Source organism: Salvelinus fontinalis, chromosome 33 (assembly GCF_029448725.1).
Source record: "Salvelinus fontinalis isolate EN_2023a chromosome 33, ASM2944872v1, whole genome shotgun sequence".
NCBI classification, from domain to species: domain Eukaryota; kingdom Metazoa; phylum Chordata; class Actinopteri; order Salmoniformes; family Salmonidae; genus Salvelinus; species Salvelinus fontinalis.
In genome coordinates, this window is record NC_074697.1 from 49,327,355 (window position 1) to 49,349,813 (window position 22,459).

General features: G+C 41.5%; 1 protein-coding gene across 4 annotated transcripts; it reads right to left on the bottom strand.

The window, feature by feature from the left end:
* Window positions 1-32: 32 nt before the first annotated feature.
* pgm2l1 (phosphoglucomutase 2-like 1) lies at window positions 33-22,370 on the bottom strand. 4 transcript variants are annotated; one of them, XM_055896547.1, is made up of 14 exons: window positions 22,238-22,365; window positions 20,625-20,792; window positions 15,832-15,938; window positions 14,701-14,785; window positions 14,261-14,344; window positions 13,588-13,781; window positions 13,000-13,189; window positions 12,661-12,758; window positions 12,240-12,420; window positions 11,512-11,605; window positions 9,395-9,524; window positions 2,822-3,011; window positions 2,576-2,709; window positions 33-2,292 (listed from the first exon to the last, which is right to left on the bottom strand). In XM_055896547.1, exons 2-14 carry the CDS (start codon window positions 20,709-20,711, stop codon window positions 2,190-2,192), a joined length of 1,677 nt encoding a protein of 558 aa, XP_055752522.1. In that variant the 5' UTR covers window positions 20,712-20,792; window positions 22,238-22,365; the 3' UTR covers window positions 33-2,189. The 4 variants fall into 4 exon arrangements, with proteins under 4 accessions (XP_055752522.1, XP_055752521.1, XP_055752523.1 ...); XM_055896546.1 differs by having other exon boundaries at window positions 21,725-22,365; XM_055896548.1 differs by having other exon boundaries at window positions 22,248-22,362.
* Window positions 22,371-22,459: the final 89 nt, after the last annotated feature.

Sequence of the window (22,459 nt, forward strand, 5' to 3'; positions counted from 1 at the left end):
TTTAGTGTTCCTCAAAATAAATGGATCACAACTACTTTTTAGGCAAACCGGAGTTTATTGGTGCAATAAAAAGCATACGCATGTAACAAGGAAATGTGTCGATGTACACGTTTGGATTGGTATCCTGGTATAATTTCAGAAACAAGAAACAAATACTTAACAGAAGTCTTGAACATTGAACTAACATTTCATCTCATCAAAAATGTCAACCATTTTTCTTATCCTCCTAGATACAATTGAAAATATATGCTCTATATTCATATTCTGACAATTCAATAGAATGTCTTTACTTTGGGATTGCCTTCCGATATCTTAAATATGTACAATATTCATTCGTACAGGTTATGGTATTGAATTATTGATATTACAGGCATTGGCTAAATGTGTTGCATAAAAATATATATAATGTACTCAAATTAAATAATTTAAGTTTAGGTGTGTCTGGAGAACAGAGTAAACAAACAGTTACATAATAAAAAGAAAAAATTAAATAAATATTGCACAACAATTGTTTTACAAACATTTGCTTCAAGGAACATTTAAGCATTCGGTGCATGTGACAAATAAAATTAGATTTTATTTGAATTATTTTGGTGTTTGTTTCATTAGTCCAATTTAATTGATGACGTGCATCATATCAACAAAGGACAAATTAAACAAATACCAAGATAGTTTTGGGGTGGAGTTTTCCTTTAAGTAATACAACTTTCATCCTTTTTAGGCTGACAATACATACAAGCTAATATTTTGAAATTCAAGGAAGTCAACTACTCATCTGCAAAATTTTACAGACAGTAAAACATTTCATTTTTTACCCGAAACAAAAAAATGACTAGCACATGGTCATTTTCAAAATGACAGTTGCAGTAACACTTTGGAATACCACGGCACTTAAATTTAAGGGTTACAATTACAATTGGTGGTCTAATATGTAAATCTGTTATATGTGAATTCCCCTTTCAAAAAAAGAACACAGTAGTTAAAACATATTGCTGTGACTACAAAGTCTCCTAAATGAGGGGAAAAAAAATGTAAAAATTGAAATGACAAAATGTGCAAAACAGATGCCTTGTTTAGCTAGAAAGCAACAAATAGAAACAGACTTTGGCATTCAGGTGAACATAGGGCTAATAATGCACTGGAACTAAGGGGCCTAGCCCGAACCATGAAAAACTGCCCGCCAACCATTATTCCTCCACCACCAAACTTGGGCAGGTAGCTTTCTCCTGGCAGCCGCCAAATCCAGATTTGTTCGTCGGACTGCCAGATGGTGAAGTGTGATTCATCACTCCAGAGAACGCGTTTCACAGCTCCAAAGTCCATTGGCGGCGAGCTTTACACCACTCCAGCCGACGCTCTTCAGTATGGGCCACTCTACTGCCAATATTTGTCTATGGAGATTGCATGGCTGTGTGCTCGATTTTATACACCTGTCAGCAACGGGTGTGGCAGAAATAGCCGAATCCACAAATTTTAAGGGGTGTCCACATACTTCTGGCCATGTAGTGTATTTCTTCCTTTCTGGATTACCATTTTGATATGGGTACTTACAGAGTACAGGCGTTAAGACTATGAAATGGTTGAAGCTGTAACGCTCACTGATGCAACATAACAGATGGGGAGGCAGGAGTGCCATTTGCCTTACGTACATGTGCAATGTACAATACTTAGCCTTTGGGTACAGTTTATCAACTGTACATAGATTAGAAGCAGCATGCGACAAGTGAGAGGTACTGTTCATATACCACATACACATCTATTAGGTGTGCCTATTAGCACAGCCTACTAGGAACAAGAGTACAAGTGGCATGGGTATGTGCACTACAATGGAGAAGAGGCATTTTCATGAGAAAACCTTGTCTGGGGGCTGCATGTCATCTCACCTCATTGCGATGATTTTGTCTCATGGAACGGCACAGACTGTCCTGGTGTATACCTTAGGCTACTTATTTTAGATGAATGGAAAATCCTCATATGACAAAAACAGATATGCAGATTCTGGCTTACAAATTCTACTGCTGCATATTAATCCACGTAACCCACCTTGCACACCAAATGAAAAAACCCAGACAAGCAATAGTCTGAAACACACTTTGGTTTCACAGTTAGGAAAAACATTAATAGAACACAAGCAGGATAGTACAACAATACGACCGATGCATCTGTATAGACCAAGATGAAAAGCCCGACTAGATTGATCGGCGAATCAAGTTGTTCTTATCAGGCTCCAGAAACTCCTCGACGAGAGTATCTGTTACATTCTTAAGCTCCTCCTCAAGACTTGAGATGTCACTGAAAGCCAAAATACAAACAATTTTAAAATGCAAAACATTTTTACGATGCTAGCTCGTCAATGACTTGGCTTTACCTTAATTACCCCAAATGTGCAGCCATTCGTCTTACACTATAGCTTAAACCAGGTCCAACACACTTTTTCCTACCATCTCTGCCACTAAAATACTGAGACTATACTGGTGCTTTTGGATCTATTCCGTAACACTGTAGCTACCTCCAGCTGGTCCTCCAGAGTGTGTCATTGCTAGTAGAAGGGGGCGCCGTTACACTCAACACAAACCTTTTTCCGGGCGGTGCACAGAATTCCGCGTAGAACTTAATCTTTGGCTCTGTGCCACTGGTCCTTAGTGTGGCCACGATCCCATTCTGCAGAGTGAAGGTGATCATTTGGCTGCTCTTTGTCACAGGTAGCACCTGAGAGAGGATGAGGAGTTTTTACCTATACCTCTCATTATGAACCATTCCAATTTGAAGCACACTAATGTATGAAAAAAATAAAAAAATTAAACCACTACATTACACGTACGCAAAGTTTGTCAGGTTGACTACTATCATATCCTGTAGTCACATCTCTCACGTCCACAATGCTGTGTCCACCCGAGGATCTGGGGTAAGTGTTCTCTCCCTCAAAGTTCCGAAGACGTGTGAATATTCTCTTGACAGTAGCGGGGTCGTGGCAGATGACATATGACGTTGTGGAAATGTGATAACCGTAACTGAAGGACAACAACAGTAAGGGATATTAGAATTTGACTGGAGAAGAGAGAGACAATGGATATTTATGGTAGATCAATAAAGTGAAGCTGAAATAAAAAAACGGCCCAACTTTATGGAGCAAAAACACCACAAACCTTAATTGATCAGAAACTACACTAAAAGTATGTGGACACCTGCTCTTTGAACATCTCATTCCAAAATCATGGGTATTCATATGGAGTTGGTCCTCCCTTTGCTGCATCTAGGCTTTCCACTAGATGTTGGAATATTGCTACGGGGACTTGCTTCCATTCAGCCACAAGATCATTAGTGAGGTTGGGCAATTTGGCCTGGCTCGCAGTCAGCTTCCAATTCATCCCAAAGGTGTTTGATAGGGTTGAGGTCAGGGCTCTGTGCAGGCCAGTCAAGTTCTTACACAGCAATCTCGACAAACAATTTCTGTATGGACCTCGCTTTGTGCACGGGGGCATTGTCATGCTGAAACAGGAAAGGGTCTTGCCCAAACTGTTGCCACAAAGTTGGAAGCACAGAATCGTCTGGAATGTCATTGTATGCTTAAGCGTTAAGATTTCCCTAGCCCGAACTATGAAAAACAGCCCCAGATCATCATTCCTCCTCCACCAAACACAGATTCGTCCGTCGTACTGCCAGATGGTGAAGTGTGATTCATCACTCCAGAGAACAAGTTTCCACTGCTCTGGAGTCCAATGGCGGCAAGCTTTACACCACTCCAGCCGACGCTTGGCATTGTGCATGGTGATCTTAGGCTTGTGTGCGGCTGCTCGGCCATGGAAACCCATTTAATGATGCTCCAGACAAACAGTTATTGTGTCTGATGTTGCTTTCAGAAGCAGTTTGGAACTCGGTAGTGAGTGTTGCAACAGAGGACAGACAATTTTTATGTGCTGCACTATTCAGCACTCAGTGGTCCCGTTTTGTGAGCTTGTGCGGCCTACCACTTCGCGGCTTAACCGTTCTTGCTCCTATGTGTTTCCACTTTACAATAACAGCACTTACAGTTGACTGGGGCAGCTTTAGCAGGGTAGAAAGTTGACAAGCTTATGACGGTGCCACGTTGAAAGTCACTGAGCTCTTCAGTAAGGCTATTCAACAGCTAATGTTTGTCTATGGAGATTGCTTGGCTTTGTGCTCAATTTTATATGCCCGTCAGTAACGAGTGTGGCTGAAATACCCAAATCCACTTATTTGAAGGGCTGTCCACATAGAAATATATACACTATATATACAAAACTATGGTAGTTAGTGTTGTCGCGATACCAGAATTTTACCAGAGTAAGTATTGATACTAGACAGCAAAACGATATCACGGCAAAAAATGAAAGCAGGGAGAACAACTGTGAGAAGGTCAGTCCTCATTTCCCCAGAAATAAACCCAATAACATATTGGGTTATAGCCTATACATGATCCATATTAAAATCAGGTAAGTGTGCTATTAGCAATAAGCATTATCATCTGTAGCCCAACTGATAATAAATAGGCTGAAGCATGGGGTTTCCCATATCCATACCCCATTGGGCTAATCATTAGCTAGATCCCAAACTCTAAAACATGATGATGTTACTAGTTAGCAATGTAATGAGGACTTAAAATTTCTCCCAAAAAATTGCATAAATAGTGAATACAATGTAGGCATACAAGTTACAATTGAACCTTTGTTACTTTTAGCCCTGGCCTTACCCTATGTAGTCAGTTTGAATTGCAGAGCACTAACTGCTGATCTACTCTTTCAAAACAGTGAAGTTTGCGAACATTTTTAGGAGTTGAGAAATGAGGTAGCGATGGTAGTGTTTTCCAGCGATTGCATTGAGAAATGTTGTGCATTGACTTCTTATTAGAATGCATGGTTCTCTGCCTGTTGCACTCGCAATTTGAATGCGCCTCGAGATGAATCAGAACGCACAAGCCGACTAGGTAAATAGGTAAACTATTCTACTATGGGGTGCCTGATTTTACTGTTTGTTACCCATTTTGTTGCCAGAAGCCCTAATATATATATATATACACACACAAATATATACAGTTGAAGTCGAAGTTTACATACACTTAGGTTGGAGTCATTAAAACTAGTTTTTCAAACACTCCACAAATTTCTTGTTAGAAAACTATAATTTTGGCAAGTCGGTTAGGACATCTACTTTGTGCATGACAAGTCATTTTTCCAACAATTATTTACAGATTGTTTATTTCACTTACAATTCACTGTATCACAATTCCAGTGGGTCAGAAGTTTACATACACTAAGTTGACTGTGCCTTTAAACAGCTTGGGAAATTCCAGAAAATTATGTCATGCTTTAAAAGCTTCTGATAGGCTAATTGACATCATTTGAGTCAATTGGAGGTGTACCTGTGGATATATTTCAAGGCCTACCTCCTACCTCCTGCCTCTTCGCTTGACATCATGGGAAAATCAAAAGAAATCAGCCAAGACCTCAGAAAAATACATTTAGACCTCCACAAGTCTGGTTCATCCTTAGGAGCAATTTCCAAAAGCCTGAAGGTACCACCCTCATCTGTACAAACAATAGTACGCAAGTATAAACACCATGGGACCACGCAGCCGTCATACAGCTCAGGAAGGAGACCCGTTCAGTATCTAGAGATGAACGCACTTTGGTGAGAAAAGTGCAAATCAATCCCAGAACAACAGCAAAGGACCTTGTGAAGATGCTGGAGGAAACAGGTACAAAAGTATCTATATCCACAGTAAAACGAGTCCTATATCGACATAACCTGAAAGGCCGCTCAGCAAGGAAGAAGCCACTGCTCCAAAACCACCATAAAAAATACAGACTACAGTTTGCAACTGCACATGGGGACAAAGATCAAACTTTTTGGAGAAATGTCCTCTGGTCTGATGAAACAGAAATAGAACTGTTTGGCCATAATGACCATCGTTATGTTTGGAGGAAAAAGGGGGATGCTTGCAAGCCGAAGAACACCATCCCAAACGTTAAGCACGGGGTGGCAGCATCATGTTGTGGGGGTGCTTTGCTGCAGGAGGGACTGGTGCACTTCACAAAATAGATGGCATCATGAGAAAGGAAAATTATGTGGATATATTGAAGCAACATCAATACATCAGTCAGGAAGTTAAAGCTTGGTCGCAGATGGGTCTTCCAAATGGACCCCAAGCATACTTGGGGTCCATTTCAAAAGTTGTGGCAAAAAAGCTTAAGGACAATAAAGTCAAGGTATTGGAGTGGCCATTACAAAGCCCTGACCTCAATCTTATAGAAAATGTGGGCAGAACTGAAAAAGGAGGCCTACAAACCTGACTCAGTTACACCAGCTCTGTCAGGAGGAATGGAACAAAATTCACCCAACTTATTGTGGGAAGCTTGTGGAAGGCTACCCGAAACGTTTGATCCAAGTTAAACAATTTTGAAGGCAACGCTACCAAATACTAATTGAGTGTATGTAAACTTCTGACCCACTGTGAATGTTATGAAATAAATAAAAGCTGAAATGAAATCACTCTACTATTATTCTGACATTTGACATTCTTAAAATAAAGTGGTGATCCTAGCTGACCCAAGACAGGGAATGTTTACTAGGATTAAATGTCAGGAATTGTGAAAAACTGGAGTTTAAATGTATTTGGCTAAGATGTATGTAAACTTCATTGACTACAGCTCAGCGTTCAACACCATAGTGCCCTCTAAGCTCATCACTTTTATTTTGCCTTTATTTAACCAGGATTTTTATTTGGATTAAATGTCAGGAATTGTGAAAAACTGGAGTTTAAATGTATTTGGCTAAGGTGTATGTAAACTTCCGACTTCAACTATATATATATATATATTATATATATATATATATATATATATACATACATACATACATACATACATACACAAAAAGTATGTGAACCCTTTGGAATTACCTGGATTTCTTTATAAATTTGATCTGATCTTCATCCAAGTCACAACAATAGACAAACACAGTCTGCTGAAACTAATAACACACAAACAATTACACGTTTTCATGTCTTTATTGAACACACCGTGTAAACATTCACAGTGTAGGGTGGGAAAAGTATGTGAACCCTTGGATTTAATAACTGGTTGTCCATCCTTTGGCAGCAATAACCTCAACCAAACTTTTTCTGTAGTTGCGGATCAGACCTGCACAATGGTCCGAAGGAATTTGACCATTCATCTTTACAAAAAAAAAATTCAGTTCAGCAATATTCTTAGGATGTCTGGTGTGAACCGCTCTCTTGAGGTCATGCCACAGCATCTCAATCGGGTTGAGGTCAGGACTGACTGGGCCACTCCAGAAGGTGTATTTTCTACTGTTGAAGCCATTCTGTTGTTGATTTACTTCTGTGTTTTGGGTCGTTGTATCACCCACCTTATGTTGAGCTTCAAATTGGCAGACAAATAGCTTAACATTCTCCTGCAAAATGTATTGATAAACTTGGCAATTCATTTTTTCCGTTGATGATAGCAAGCTGTCCAGTCCCTGAGGCAGCCCCAAACCATGATGCTCCCTCCACCATACTTTACAGTTGGGATGAGGTTTTGATGTTGGTGTGCTGTGCCTTTTTTATCCACACAGTGTTGTGTGTTCCTTCCAAACAACTCAACTTCTGTCCACAGAATATTTTGCCAGAAGTGCTGTGGGACATCCAGGTGCTCTTTTGCGAACTTCAGACGTGCAGCAATATTTTCTTTGGACAGCAGTGGCTTCTTCTGTGGTGTCCCCCAATGTTTAGTGTTTTTTTTTTTTTTTTTTTGTATTATTATTTTTTTTATCCCATTTTCTCCCCAATTTTCGTGGTATCCAATCGCTAGTAATTACTATCTTGTCTCATCGCTACAACTCCCGTACGGGCTCGGGAGAGACGAAGGTCGAAAGCCATGCGTCCTCCGAAGCACAACCCAACCAAGCCGCACTGCTTCTTTAACACAGCGCGCCTCCAACCCGGAAGCCAGCCGCACCAATGTGTCGGAGGAAACACCGTGTACCTGGCCCCCTTGGTTAGCGCGCACTGCGCCCGGCCCGCCACAGGAGTCGCTGGAGCGCGATGAGACAAGGATATCCCTACGGGCCAAACCCTCCCTAACCCGGACGACGCTATGCCAATTGTGCGTCGCCCCACGGACCTCCCGGTCGCGGGCGGCTGCGACAGAGCCTGGGCGCGAACCCAGAGACTCTGGTGGCGCAGCTAGCACTGCGATGCAGTGCCCTAGACCACTGCGCCACCCGGGAGGCCCTAATGTTTAGTGTTTTACGTATCGTAGACTCGTCAACAGAGATTTTAGCATGTTCCAGAGATGTCTGTAAGTCTTTAGCTGACACTCTAGGATTCTTCTTAACCTCATTAAGCATTTTGTTGTCATCTTTGCAGGACGGCCCCTCATAGGGAGAGCAGCAACAGTGCTGAACTTTCTCCATTTATAGACAACTTGTCTTACCTTGGACTGATGAACATCAAGGCTTTTAGAGATACTTTTGTAACCCTTTCCAGCTTTATGCAAGTCAACAATTCGTAATCGTAGGTCTTTTGAGATCTCTTTTGTTTGAGGCATGGGTCACATCAGGCAATGCTTCTTGTGAATAGCAAAATCTAATTTTGTGAGTGTTTTTTACAGGGCAGGGCAGCTCTAACCAACATCTCCAATCTCATCTCATTGATTGTTCTCCAGGTTAGCGGACTCCTGACTCCAATTAGCTTTTGGAAATGTCATTAGCCTAGGGGGGTTCACATACTTTCCCCAACCTAAACTGTGAATGTTTAAATGATGTATTCAATATAGACAAGAAAAATACAATAATTTGCGTGTTATTAGTTGAAGCACACTGTCTGTCTGTTGTGACTTAGATGAAGATCAGATCAAATTGTATGACAAATTTATGCAGAAATCCAGGTAATTCTTGCCACTGTGTGTGTTATATACATCTCCATCTTATCTTGCGCTCCTAGCTTCTCAAAAGTGGCTTGCGCTAGGTCAGCTTACTCAGCATTGCATGTGCAAGATCAAGTATCTTATCCTACTACTGCCACATTGCAAAAAAATTTGACAAATTACTAGACAGACATGATCCGCTCAGTCAGTATACATTGTGAGACACATATGATAGAAGTACTGAAAGTAACAAAAATTCTACTACCGAACCATTTTTCATGTTCTTGTATCAAAAAAGTACCCAAAGTTTTGGTATACCATGTAACACTAAGTTACATAGTCGGTTATAGTATCAGTTGCAACAATGTGTACCTACTACCTAGTTATTCCAGTGAGCTAACTACCATGTAGACACAGCGATTTCAGGCCACTTCATGTAAAGTGACACCAGATAAACTCAGTAAACCAGAACATGGGGTATAGGAGGAAACTGGAATGACACCTACATTTCAAAGATGTTTTCCAGCTGCTGATGAAGGGTCAGGTTCTTGTTGTAAAGATAAGAGGCCATCTCAGCCACAACCACAGCTGCACTCACTCCATCCTTATCTGGGACCATGCTGCCGCACAGGAATCCTGAAACACACCAGACAAAACAAAAAGACATTTCAGGGCATATTTATCAAATACTAGTCCAACGCTCACTGCAACTCTCCCTTCTTAGCAGCCTGTCTGTACCTCGGGTAAACGGTGTACTGATCAACCCATTTGGTACAACTGCAAATTGAAACATTTTCACATCATATTCTCAATTAAATTGAACTGTTTTCTATAATATAATATATATAATATTATAATACACTGCTCAAAAAAATAAAGGGAACACTTAAACAATACAATGTAACTCCAAGTCAATCACACTTCTGTGAAATCAAACTGTCCACTTAGGAAGCAACACTGATTGACAATAAATTTCACATGCTGTTGTGCAAATGGAATAGACAAAAGGTGGAAATTATAGGCAATTAGCAAGACACCCCCAATAAAGGAGTGGTTCTGCAGGTGGTGACCACAGACCACTTCTCAGTTCCTATGCTTCCTGGCTGATGTTTTGGTCACTTTTGAATACTGGCGGTGCTTTCACTCTAGTGGTAGCATGAGACGGAGTCTACAACCCACACAAGTGGCTCAGGTAGTGCAGCTCATGCAGGATGGCACATCAAAGCGAGCTGTGGCAAGAAGGTTTGCTGTGTCTGTCAGCGTAGTGTCCAGAGCATGGAGGCGCTACCAGGAGTACATCAGGAGACGTGGAGGAGGCCGTAGGAGGGCAACAACCCAGCAGCAGGACCGCTACCTCCGCCTTTGAGCAGGAGGAGCACTGCCAGAGCCCTGCAAAATGACCTCCAGCAGGCCACATATGTGCATGTGTCTGCTCAAACGGTCAGAAACAGACTCCATGAGGGTGGTATGAGGGCCCGACGTCCACAGGTGGGGGTTGTGCTTACAGCCCAACACCGTGCAGGACGTTTGGCATTTGCCAGAGAACACCAAGATTGGCAAATTCGCCACTGGCGCCCTGTGCTCTTCACAGATGAAAGCAGGTTCACACTGAGCACATGTGACAGACGTGACAGAGTCTGGAGACGCCGTGGAGAACGTTCTGCTGCCTGCAACATCCTCCAGCATGACCGGTTTGGCGGTGGGTCAGTCATGGTGTGGGGTGGCATTTCTTTGGGGGGCCGCACAGCCCTCCATGTGCTCGCCAGAGGTAGCCTGACTGCCATTAGGTACCGAGATGAGATCCTCAGACCCCTTGTGAGACCATATGCTGGTGCGGTTGGCCCTGGGTTCCTCCTAATGCAAGACAATGCTAGACCTCATGTGGCTGGAGTTTGTCAGCAGTTCCTGCAAGAGGAAGGCATTTATGCTATAGACTGGCCCGCCCGTTCCCCAGACCTGAATCCAATTGAGCACATCTGGGACATCATGTCTCGCTCCATCCACCAACGCCACGTTGCACCACAGACTGTCCAGGAGTTGGCGGATGCTTTAGTCCAGGTCTGGGAGGATATCCCTCAGGAGACCATCCGCCACCTCATCAGGAGCATGCCCAGGCGTTGTAGGGAGGTCATACAGGCACGTGGAGGCCACACACACTACTGAGCCTCATTTTCACTTGTTTTAAGGACATTACATCAAAGTTGGATCAGCCTGTGTGTGGTTTTCCACTTTAATTTTGAGTGTGACTCCAAATCCAGACCTCCATGGGTTGATAAATTTGATTTACATTGATCATTTTGTGTGATTTTGTTGTCAGCACATTCAACTATGTAAAGAAAAAAGTATTTAATAAGAATATTTCATTCATTCAGATCTAGGATGTGTTATTTTAGTGTTCCCTTCATTTTTTTGAGCAGTGTATAAAGATACCTTGACTTGTAACAAATAGGCAAATAGGTTGATCAACTCAAAATCATTTGATAAAGCCTTATATTATGTTCAGGATTGATCATTAATTGTTTGCAATAGTGGATACCACCATGACTTTATATTCAAAGTTTCAAACTGCTTTCACCATAAACAACAAAGCAAATGTTGTAAGAACTGAAAGAGATTTGTTAACCTATAGACTCCTCAAAGGCGAAGATCACTTCATTCCCCGTTTTTGCCAACTCGTGTATTTTCTTTCCGATCCATTTGAAACCAGGCAATGTTTCCTGAAACACAGTGAACAGGGGTGCATTCTTAGGGAACAATGTAGAAAAATGTAAATAAGTGTTTATTGGACAAATTCAGGTAGGTCCACCTGTTTGCTTCTGTCACAGATTCTACATTATATTGACCAGACACTGAATGAAAATACATTTCTTCAAAAATGCATTCAGCAGTCGGGAGGCAAGATCAGGTGAGACCATTCAGGCCAACAAGAGGGCAGGTACGCGTGTGAACAACAGGCACAACTCCGATAGAAGGTGTTTTTTTTAATCAAAGTTGACGGGATGTCACATGTCTTTAGTTATATCAGTACACTCGTAACAACGTAAGAATTACGAAACTTCTATTCGATTAAATAAGCCTCACATAGCAAGTAAGCCATTACACTGACCGCCATACAAAAAAATCGAAAAAAAGAACACAAAAACACCACCTGCTGGAGACAGATTTTGAGTACAGTTATCCCTCTGCTACCGTCTGGTTTCAGAGGTGAGGTTCTTGAGCACCTGGCAGAGGGCTCTCATGCTACTATCGTGACTGCAGGCAACGCAACCAGATTAAGTCTGAAAGCTAAGGGTGTATATTGCTCGGCCTCCAACCATGCTTCATTCACCTGGAGGAGGAAAACGTACGTACTTCAAAATGGAAGCCCTCTATCCGTGCAAAGGCCTTGAGGATCTTGGAGGAGACGGTGGTGGCCAGCATGTACATCCTCTCCCTATCAGCCGGGTCTGAGTGAGTCTCCTTCCAATTGAACAGCATCCACCAGCCCAGCAGAGCTGCAAGCTCATTACCTGTGAAAACTTTCCATCCGCACCTAGACAGAACATGACGACAAAGCTAAGGTCAAGAGTTGTCATCTCAGCAGGAGAAACATGTTGTAGCTAACAACCAGGGCCCAGAGTTTTCGCTAGCAGATCACATGGTCAGTAAAAGCACTTGGCCTTTGAACAAAACTACATTAGATCTGTGCATATCAGTAATAGCTTGTGGTCCAGTAATCAGTAATATAATTATATTTTAAGAGAGTAGGCTACATTTGTATCAGGTATTTTACCTCTCAGATTGCTCTGCAACAGCCAACCGATCTGCATCTGGATCAGTTGCCATGACAATCGTGGCATTCTCTCTCTCAGCAAGGCGAAGGGAGAGCTCCTACAACACCAAAATAAAAATAAAAACAATCATGGAGGACGTACAAGCCACTTTATGGGAGTGAGATGCACACCAATTTGTAGGGGGAAAAAAATAGTCATTTTATGCTACAGAGACACGAACGAGGCTGCCGCATGCTGCATTGACTACAATTCACACACAGTGAGAATTGTGCATCTAGTGTAGCAACTCTGTTACACAGATAGCACTGAAAAGTTAGGTGAATTGAATATTTCCTCACCAAAACAGACTCTCCTTCCTCTGGATTTGGACAGCTGACAGTGGAGAAGTTTGGATCAGGATCTTTCTGTTCTGGCACAGGGATAGGAGGGGGGAACCCAAACGCCCGGAAAGCCTGCTGGACGTAGTTATGCCCTACTCCATGAAAGGACGAGTGCACAAACTTCAACGGGGACTTGGTGTTGAGTTCTCTGAGAAACAAGCAAGTAAAAACATGTATAAGTGTGTTTTCTATTCAACAAATATGAATTGTGTTTGCTGCAAAATGAATTGTGGACACTGAGAAAATTAAAGTGTTCTGACTCAGAATTCAAACAATTCAACACATTGAATAAGAAAAGGTGATCGGGGGTAATTAAAAGAAACATCTGTGATAACTACAACACGTTCAACAGCCAGAGTGAGGGTGTTTGCCGGCTCCCTGCGTCATAATAAATGTGTTTGACGACTCCCAATTACATCATAAATCATCATTTTCTGAATGAATATCCAGTTGTTAAAAGGCAGCACACGCCACTGTGAATAAATCAGCATTAACTACTTGTGATCCCTTTCTAAAGTACAGACTCCTAGCACTGTGAATTGGTACCTGTGGAAACAAACAGAGCTGAGGTCCTCCATATACTTTTGGAATATCTCCCTCAGCGGATCGCTCCTCAGTGGACTGTTGTCTGCCAAACTCTCGTTCCAGGACTCGCTCCATGGCTCGGAGCTCTCTTCAATGCACTTCAGGATCTCCTTGTCGTTAGGAGATGAGATCTGGGCTCCATTGTGCCAGTAAACCTTCAAAAGAAAAGCAAGACACTGTACCAAATGCTAATGCACAGCTTAATATCTTAACATTGTATGGCATACCTAATTCAACCTCCCCTTAGGACAGGGTTTCCCAAACTCGGTCCTGGGGACCCCCCTGGGTACACGTTTCGTTTTTTGCCCTACCACTACACAGCTGATCCAAATAATCAACTCATCATCAAGCTTTAATTATTTGAATCAACTGCGTAGTGCTATGGAAAAAAACTAAACGTGCACCCAGGTGGGGGCACAAAGAGTTTGTTCACCCTGCCTTAGGATATCATTAGCTAGTAATACAACAGCAGGAATAAAAAGGCATATTTTCTTTTTCTTGTATGATAAATAGCATACAGTCCCCGACAAGATGCAGTGTTAAAAGCTTTTAGTTCAACAAGGATTCCAGATGCTGTACGCTTCATGCCTTGACTCAAGTGACCCTGGTAAGATGAAAAGCAGAAGTCTAATACCTTGTATCCATTGTCCTCTTTTGGGTTGTGAGAGGCAGTGACCATCACACCAGCTGCAGCGCCCAGCCTCTTTACAGCATATGGCTAGGAGAGATCACGAAACAGTAAGGCCTTGGGAACTAAATTAATGTAATTCTTAGCCTAATCTGAAAGCGCTGAGACTTTGACTTTACCAGCTGTTTAGCCATATAAGTACGTCCAGAGGTTTTTCCTGAAGACACAATCTGGCCATTAAAAAACATTATAACTAAGGCATAGACTTCTTCCTGGTCTGGTCACATGGCCAAGTAAATCACCTGGCCCTTCGTATATGACATCACCAGTATATAGGAAACAAATTGGTAAGCAACCAAGAAACAAGTGATTTATGTCCAAGGAGGGATAAAGTGACCAGGCTTTAATTTGAATGAAATAGTTAAAATCAATATATTTGATCTTACCACAAAGGGAGTTGGGACATATGTGGAGAAAAGAAACACAGGAATATCTTTACAAAGCATCACAGCTGCAGTCAACCGGGCAAGTCTGTGGAATAAAAAAAAGATCATACTATTTCTTTAGAAGAATAATACTAAATAGTCCATTGTCATTTTCAGATCACAGAAATTCATTTTTTGTTGTTGCTTTAACCCCCCCCCCAAGAAACAGACACACATCCACACCAGAGCCCTATACTGTGTACTGTGTGTAGTTTGAGGAGTTAGCGAGGTAACTTTGGACAACTCTGAGGTCAACTCGGGATAACCCGTACCACAAAAGTTGCTCACCTTTTAGACAGGTCAACTTCGGTGACAATTAATCCTTCAGAACTAACCTGCTCCCCGGGCAGACTAACTCAGGGCTAACTCCATTCATCCCGAATGAAGTGTCTGAGCCGCGAGTTTGAGGACCAATGAAATCAGATTCCCTCCCTCTCGCAAAGATTGCGTCATCATCCCCTTCAATTGAGGAATATGACTGATGAAATATTTTGTTAAATCAAATGTTTTTTTGTGTGTTCAAAAATAGTCGTGTTAAAATACCTATCACATTACACGTTTAGTAATGACAGAATGCATTTGAAACTTCACGCACATTAAAACTTGTATGACTTAATAAAATGATTGTATCGATAAGTGGGAAAAAGGTGCTTGTGCATTGATAAGCACACCAAAGATGGCATTATGATAAGTAATAAAATAAATATGGCACTTCAACATGTCTGTTTCACACCATAACCTGCTGAATTTGAAAGATAACTTTGCTTTCGGCACAAATGAAAATGTGGAAAATCAGCCCATCTGTATTCACAACTATTTTGCCATCACACGACTTCAGGCAGGAATGTGACCTCTTAATACACTTTATCACACTTAATAACACACTGCATTGTCGACAGAGCAACCCAAAGCCACAATCATCATTACATTAGGAGTTATTTATTAGATAACTAAAAGGCCCACTGATATTTACAGCCAGTTTTTTTTAATCCATTTACATTAAATCTGACTATCTAATATGTAGCCAATTATACATGTTTGCAAGTGGTGGTATGATCTGCAGAGGAGAAAGGAGGAGGTATAGTATAGTACCGTTCACTGTTGCAACCACTGGCCTCCTGTGCTCGCGTGTCGTATCCAACCACGATGCCACGGCTACTGAAGTCGGGGAAAGACCTGGCCAGGTATTTGTACATACCCTGCAGTGAGGAGGAGTGGGAAAAGATTGGAATGATGAGGCCATGTCTATAGCTCTTTAAAATTCTTATTTTCTATTAACCTTCATGTTTTCACTTTGAAAAGGAGGTAAGGGAAACTCTGGTAGGTAGGTGGGTTGTTAGACTGTGTGCTGTGCCCCATGAGACACAGTCAGTTTGTTATGATACCAGAATTTTGACTTCGATACCGATACCAGGTTTGGTATCACTATACTCGATAACATCACGATACTCAATATCAAAATGATACCCCAGCAAAAAAAAAGAAACGGATATTAGCCAAAGTCACAGAATGGTACTTGATCCAGACAGATACTTCGCTACTGCTCTGGTCAATCGTTGGGCATCTTTTGAGTTCAATATAATTTTACGGACATTTTTCAGAGACAGCCATTTATGCATTAATGAATCAATTATACAATGATACAATCAATATGACTTTGTTTTTTACCAATAATTTATTTGAATGGTAAATCTCTATTGATAAACTGGGTAAATTAAGATTTAGCCTAGACCTATTAACAATACTGGTGAATGCGTATTCAATAGGATTGTATGCATGCACTGAGTTATTGAGCTTGTTCTGGCTGATTTCATGGGGCTACAGATAACAAACAATCTATTTCCCTTCCATTTGGGCCTAATTTTGCTGTACTGATCAACAAGATTTGCATAAAAGTACGTGCTGTCTAACAAGTAATGACATCATTCATGAGGCAAGATGGGTGCAACCAGTCGGGAGCCCTATTCACAAAACACACCCACAGTCAGTCAGTCAGTTTGCTCGGGCAAATAGATAATCTTTGGCTGATGGAGACTGAATAAGTGAATGAAATGTTTTTAGTGGCAAACAGCTTGGAACGCATATTTTGCATTATGGCACATAATCACAAACAAAGTACTAGGGTTTTGAATAGATGTTAGCTTCATCTGTAAGCAAACAAGGAAAGTTAACCTACAAAGCTGGAAGCTACTGGTATCTTCTTGCATTGTAAAGTGTTCTAGCCTGTATGGACAATGTTTCGCGAACGGTAATTAACAGTTTTAACATTTCTACATGCCGTGTCGCATTATTCAAGTGTGTTAACTTCTGTGCAGCATGAGTGGGAAGCTAAAATTATGCAGCCCAGACTCCCAGTTCAGGCTAGCAATGAGTAACGCTATAGGACACTTTGGCTGCGCTGATCAGTGAGACAGATTTAACAGAACTACCGAAAGTAACAAAAATTCTAGGACTGAACCGTTTTCATGTTCTAGTATTGAAAAAGTATCAACGTTTCGTTATACCTTGCAACACTACTGCTGCTGAAAAAAGTCCTAGGGGAAACACTGTTGAAGTCAGAAGTTTACATACACTTAGGTTGGAGTCATTAAAACGTGTTTTTCAACCACTCCACAACCACTCTACAAATTGTAGACCTCCAAAAGTCTGGTTCAGCCTTGGGAGCAATTTCCAAATGCCTGAAGGTACCACGTTCATCTGTACAAACAATAGTACGCAAGTATAAACACCATGGGCCACGCAGCCATCATACCGCTCAGGAAGAAGACGCGTTCTGTCTCCTAGAGATGAACGCACTTTGGCGCGAAAAGTGCCAATCAATCCCAGAACAGCAAAGGACCCTGTGAAGATGCTGGAGGAAACAGGTACAAAAGTATCAATATCCACAGTAAAACGAGTCCTATAACAACAGAACCTGAAAGGCCGCTCTGCAAGGAAGAAGCCACTGCTCAAAACAGCCAGAAAAAAGCCAGACTACGGTTTGCAACTGCACATGGGGACAGAGATCATACTTTTTGGAGAAATGTCCTCTGGTCTGATGAAACAAAAATACAACTGTTTGGCCATAATGCCCATCGTTATGTTTGGAGGAAAAAGGGGGATGCTTGCAAGCCGAAGAACACCATCCCAACCGTGAAGCACGGGGTGGCAGCATCATGTTGTGGGGGTGCTTTGCTGCAGGAGGGACTGGTGCACTTCACAAAATAGATGGCATCATGAGGCAGGAAAATTGGGTGGATATATTGAAGCATCATCTCAAGACATCAGTCAGGAAGTTAAAGCTTGGTCACAAATGGATCTTCCAAAATGGACAATGACCCCAAGTATACTTCCAAAGTTGTGGGAAAATGGCTTAAGGACAACAAAGTCAAGGTATTGGAGTGGCCATCACAAAGCCCTGACCTCAATCCTATAGAAAATGTGTGGGCAAAACTGAAAAAGCATGTGTGAGCAAGGTGGCCTACAAACCTGACTCAGTTACACCAGCTCTGTCAGGAGGAATGGCCCAGAATTCACTCAACTTATTGTGGGAAGCTTGTGGAAGGCTACCCAAAACGTTTGACCCAAGTTAAACAATTTAAAAGGCAATGCTACCAAATACAAATTGAGTGTATGTAAACTTCTGATCCACTGAGAATGTGATGAAAGAAATAAAATCTGAAATAAATCATTTTCTCTACTATTATTCTGACATTTCACATTCTTAAAAAATAAAAAGTGGTGACCCTAACTGACCCAAGACAGGGAATGTTTACTAGGATTAAATGTCAGGGATTGTGAAAAACTGAGTTTAAATGTATTTGGCTAAGGTGTATGTAAACTTCCGACTTCAACTGTACACACAGAGTGTAAAAAAACATCAAGAACACCTGCTCTTTCCATGACAAACTGACCAGGTGAAAGCTATGATCCATTATTGATTTCACCTGTTAAATTCACTTCAAAATCAGTGTAGATGTAGGGGAGGAGATGGGTTAAAGAAGGATTTTTAAGTCTTGAGACATGGATTGTGTAGGGTGTGCCATTATCAGAGGGTGAATGGGCAAGACAAAATATTTAAGTGCCTTTGAACGGGGTATGATAGTAGGTGCACCTGTTTGTGTCCAAAACAGCAACGCTGCTGTGTTTTTCACACTCAACAGTTTCCCATGTGTATCAATAATGAGCCAACACCCAAAGGAAATCCAGCCAACTTGACAACTGTGGGAAGCAACATGGGCCAGCATCCCTGTGGAACGCTTTCGACACCTTGTATAGTCCATGCCTCAATGAATTGAGGCTGTTCTGAGGGCAAAAGGGGGTGCAACTGAATATTAGGAAGGTGTCCTTAATGGGTTTTTTACACTCAATGTATATACTGTATATATACACTGATTATACCAAACATTAATATTGTTTTCGCCCTCAGAACAGCCGCAATTTGTAATTGCCTATTCACCCTCTGAATGGCAAACATACATACAAACTCCATGCCTTAAGGCTTAAAAATCCTTCTTTAACCCCTCTCCTCCCCGTATCTACACTGACTGAAGTGGATTTAACAAGTGACATCAATAATGGATCATAGCTTTCACCTGGTCAGTCTGTCGTGGAAAGAGCAGGTGTTTTTAATGTTTGTATACTCAGTGTATATACTACAACAGCCCAATGCCTTTGACACTGCTTAAATGTAATATTGTATACTACATTCATTTTTTTTATTTTTAAATTTGATTTAATTACATAGGCCTATGCATGTTACAATTCAGCTTTTTGCCCCAAATGTGTACAATTCAAAAATAAACCTTAACTATATATCTAAAAACTGCTGGGAGGTAGAGACTCCACCCCCATATTGCAATGCTAAAGTCATTGATCTCATTAATGGTTGACCTTAAAATTGCTGATACCAATATATAGAAACCACTGATACGCCTAACACTTTTATTTTAAAACATTGATATAGCGGTTTTACAATAACCTGTGCTTGATATATTATGCCGACTCACTGGACAGCATTGTACTTAATTAAAAGGTAAAATCATCAATATGACATTATACACAGCGGGGTGCCTACCTGCTTACAGACGACGACAACAACCTTCAAATCTGTCAAGGCTGCCACTATTGGCTATTTCCATTAAGATGGAAAAGAGAGAACACCTATTTTTGCAAGGGCCGGATTGGATTATGCGGAGCACCGGTCCATGGCCCGTGACGTGAACGGGCAAAAGCGGTGAGGGAGGAGCGCCCTTCTCAAATCAAACAATAATCTGCGCCGCTCGGTCATGCATCGTCCAGAAACATACAACATATCTTTTCCATAAAATATATGTTTGAATTTTCAAACTAGTTTTCATTGGGAAGGCAGATAAAGCGTTTTCATCAAAAGCAATCACTTTTGCATGTGAAAAACACAATGGTAGTTATTACTCCACGTGCTTAATTACATCACTTTCGTTTTGAGCCAACTTCGCCGTGGACTTTGAACGGGGCACCCTGCTCATGCCCAGTAGGCAGCCCGGTTCAAAAAGGAATACAATAAACTTTCACCCAAGATTAATTGAATCTCCTCAATGATACAAAGTGCCATTGTGGGCTATCTCCATTTTAAAAGTACATTTCTACTTGGTAGTCTTCTACTTCAATGAGGTTATTGGCAGTTAATAAACAAATTGAAAAGGTGCATAGTATTGTGCTGGAGTGTATGTATAGTCTGACAAGGTATAAACCCAAGGTTGATGATTTACTGCCACCGAAGAACTGAGCCAATTTTGTTGTTGTTGAGATCTGTAAACAGGAAGTTGTTCCGCTGTACACGATGATGTCATATAGCTGAGTGAGTCTATACCTTTAACATAACCTGTGCCAGAATAGTTTGCTCATAGAAGGAAACTATTATTAACCTGTGTGGACTGGATGATGGTCAGATCATTAATGAGGGCAAAGCCTGCACCCATGGCTGCCCTCAGCCCTGCCGTCCCAAACGCCATCCTGGAGCAGAGCCTACGCCTCAACTCCTCCACTTGCCCATCCAGCAAAAGGGCCTCTATCTGAGCTCTGGTCTGTGGATTCTGAATGGGAAAGAACATCCAAAAAATATATTAGCTTCACATTCAGCACTCTCTTACTGACATCATTACTCAACACAGTTGCACACCACTTAATTTAAAACTGACTTGCTTGCAGATTGAGTCAAATATATACAATACCAACTGCTTCAACATTATGGTTGAGCTACACTGGAACTGAACAAAATGATAATCTTGCTGTTGCTAAAAGTAGCCTAATCTTGTCTGTTCAATCAGCATTTAAATATCCTCAGAATATCAGAATATCCTCTTAAATCTAGACAGACATAGATCTGGGCCCTTACAGCTCCTTAATGGACCTGACAGTCCAAGTAAGGTTATGAAGTCTGACATTTAGAGAGTGGGGGTCAGCCATATCCATTGCTTTTACGGCCTTTCTGAACTAGGGCTCCAGTGCAAGTGTTGGGGGTGTCCCGGGCTCTGTGCTTTGCGATTAGGAAAAAAAAAAAATGGCAAAATTGTTGCCTGGAAACTAGACTTGTTTGTGCTAATATTCCACACCTTGTCATATGCCAAACTGTTTGGCATAATGACAAGGAGTGGAATGTTAGCACAAATATATCTGGCACCAGGATAGGTCTTGCCCTCCATAACATGTTTTACATTTGTCATTTAGCATTCATGCAGAGCGACTAAGGGTTAGGTGCCTTGCTCAAAGGCACAGACAGATTTTTCACCTAGTCGGCATGGGGATTTGAACCAGCAACCAAACAGACACTGGCCCAACGCTCTTAGCCGCTAGGCTACCTGCCACTATTAAAAGAAACACACACATTTCAGAAGACCACCGATCTGAAGGACAAGGCATTTGCACCTGACATACCAGGCAAGTGACAACCCAAATCAGTAAATTACATCGTCAATAAAAAGTGTTCGTTAACTATGATGATGACACTGACAGTTGACTCACTGACCTTATCCCACGTTATCCATTGGTAAATAGCCTTATCAAGTCGCACGTCCCCAGTTGCATGGTAATTTAGGTCCTGGTCTCCGTTGTTCTCCATAGTAGGATATTGTGCAGCAAAACATCAAGCTAGCTAACTACGTAGCTAACGTTAGTTTACAAAACTAGCAAACTCACAAGCTAGCAATAGGCCAGGCAGGACATAACGTCCCTAGCTATCGTATCGGTCTTGACGTGGTCTGTGTGTGAGTGTTTGCTTTGGCTACCGAAACTCAGCAAACAGATATAGCTAGCTAACAGAAGATAAGAAAATAAATGTATTGTCTAACAAACCGTTAGGACGCTAGCTAGCTAACGTTAGCTTGACGCGCAGAGTGGTGTTGTTGAGCGACCGAGCCAGCTAGCTACTAGAAGTAGTACCATGTTATCATCTGCAGTGGACATCTGGATGGCGTGATCACCCTTGAAAACAGCACGCTAGCTAGTTATAACTAGTTATCAAGCGTAGCAACATACTGACCCATCCTTACCAGGCTTGTCCTATCTTGGCACTCAAGTTGTCTTTATTAGGTTAAACTAGTTAGTAGACTGAGATTGGGACTAGTTACCACAGCCACAAAGTCAAAATTGGAGTTGTCGTAAAAATGCATCAAAAAAATATATATATTTTTGGTCTTAATTTATGGTTAGGGTTTGGCATAAGGTTAGCACGGTGGTTATAGATATTTTTAAAATAATTTAT

Coding starts and splice junctions, on each gene's coding strand:
- pgm2l1 (XM_055896546.1), bottom strand. CDS start 21,817: ATGGAGAACAACGGAGACCAGGACCTAAATTACCATGCAACTGGGGAC. Junction 14,786..15,831: donor AGTGGTTGCAACAGTGAACG/GTACTATACTAT, acceptor TTTATTCCACAG/ACTTGCCCGGTTGACTGCAG. Junction 2,293..2,575: donor TGTGCACCGCCCGGAAAAAG/GTTTGTGTTGAG, acceptor TTTGGCTTTCAG/TGACATCTCAAGTCTTGAGG.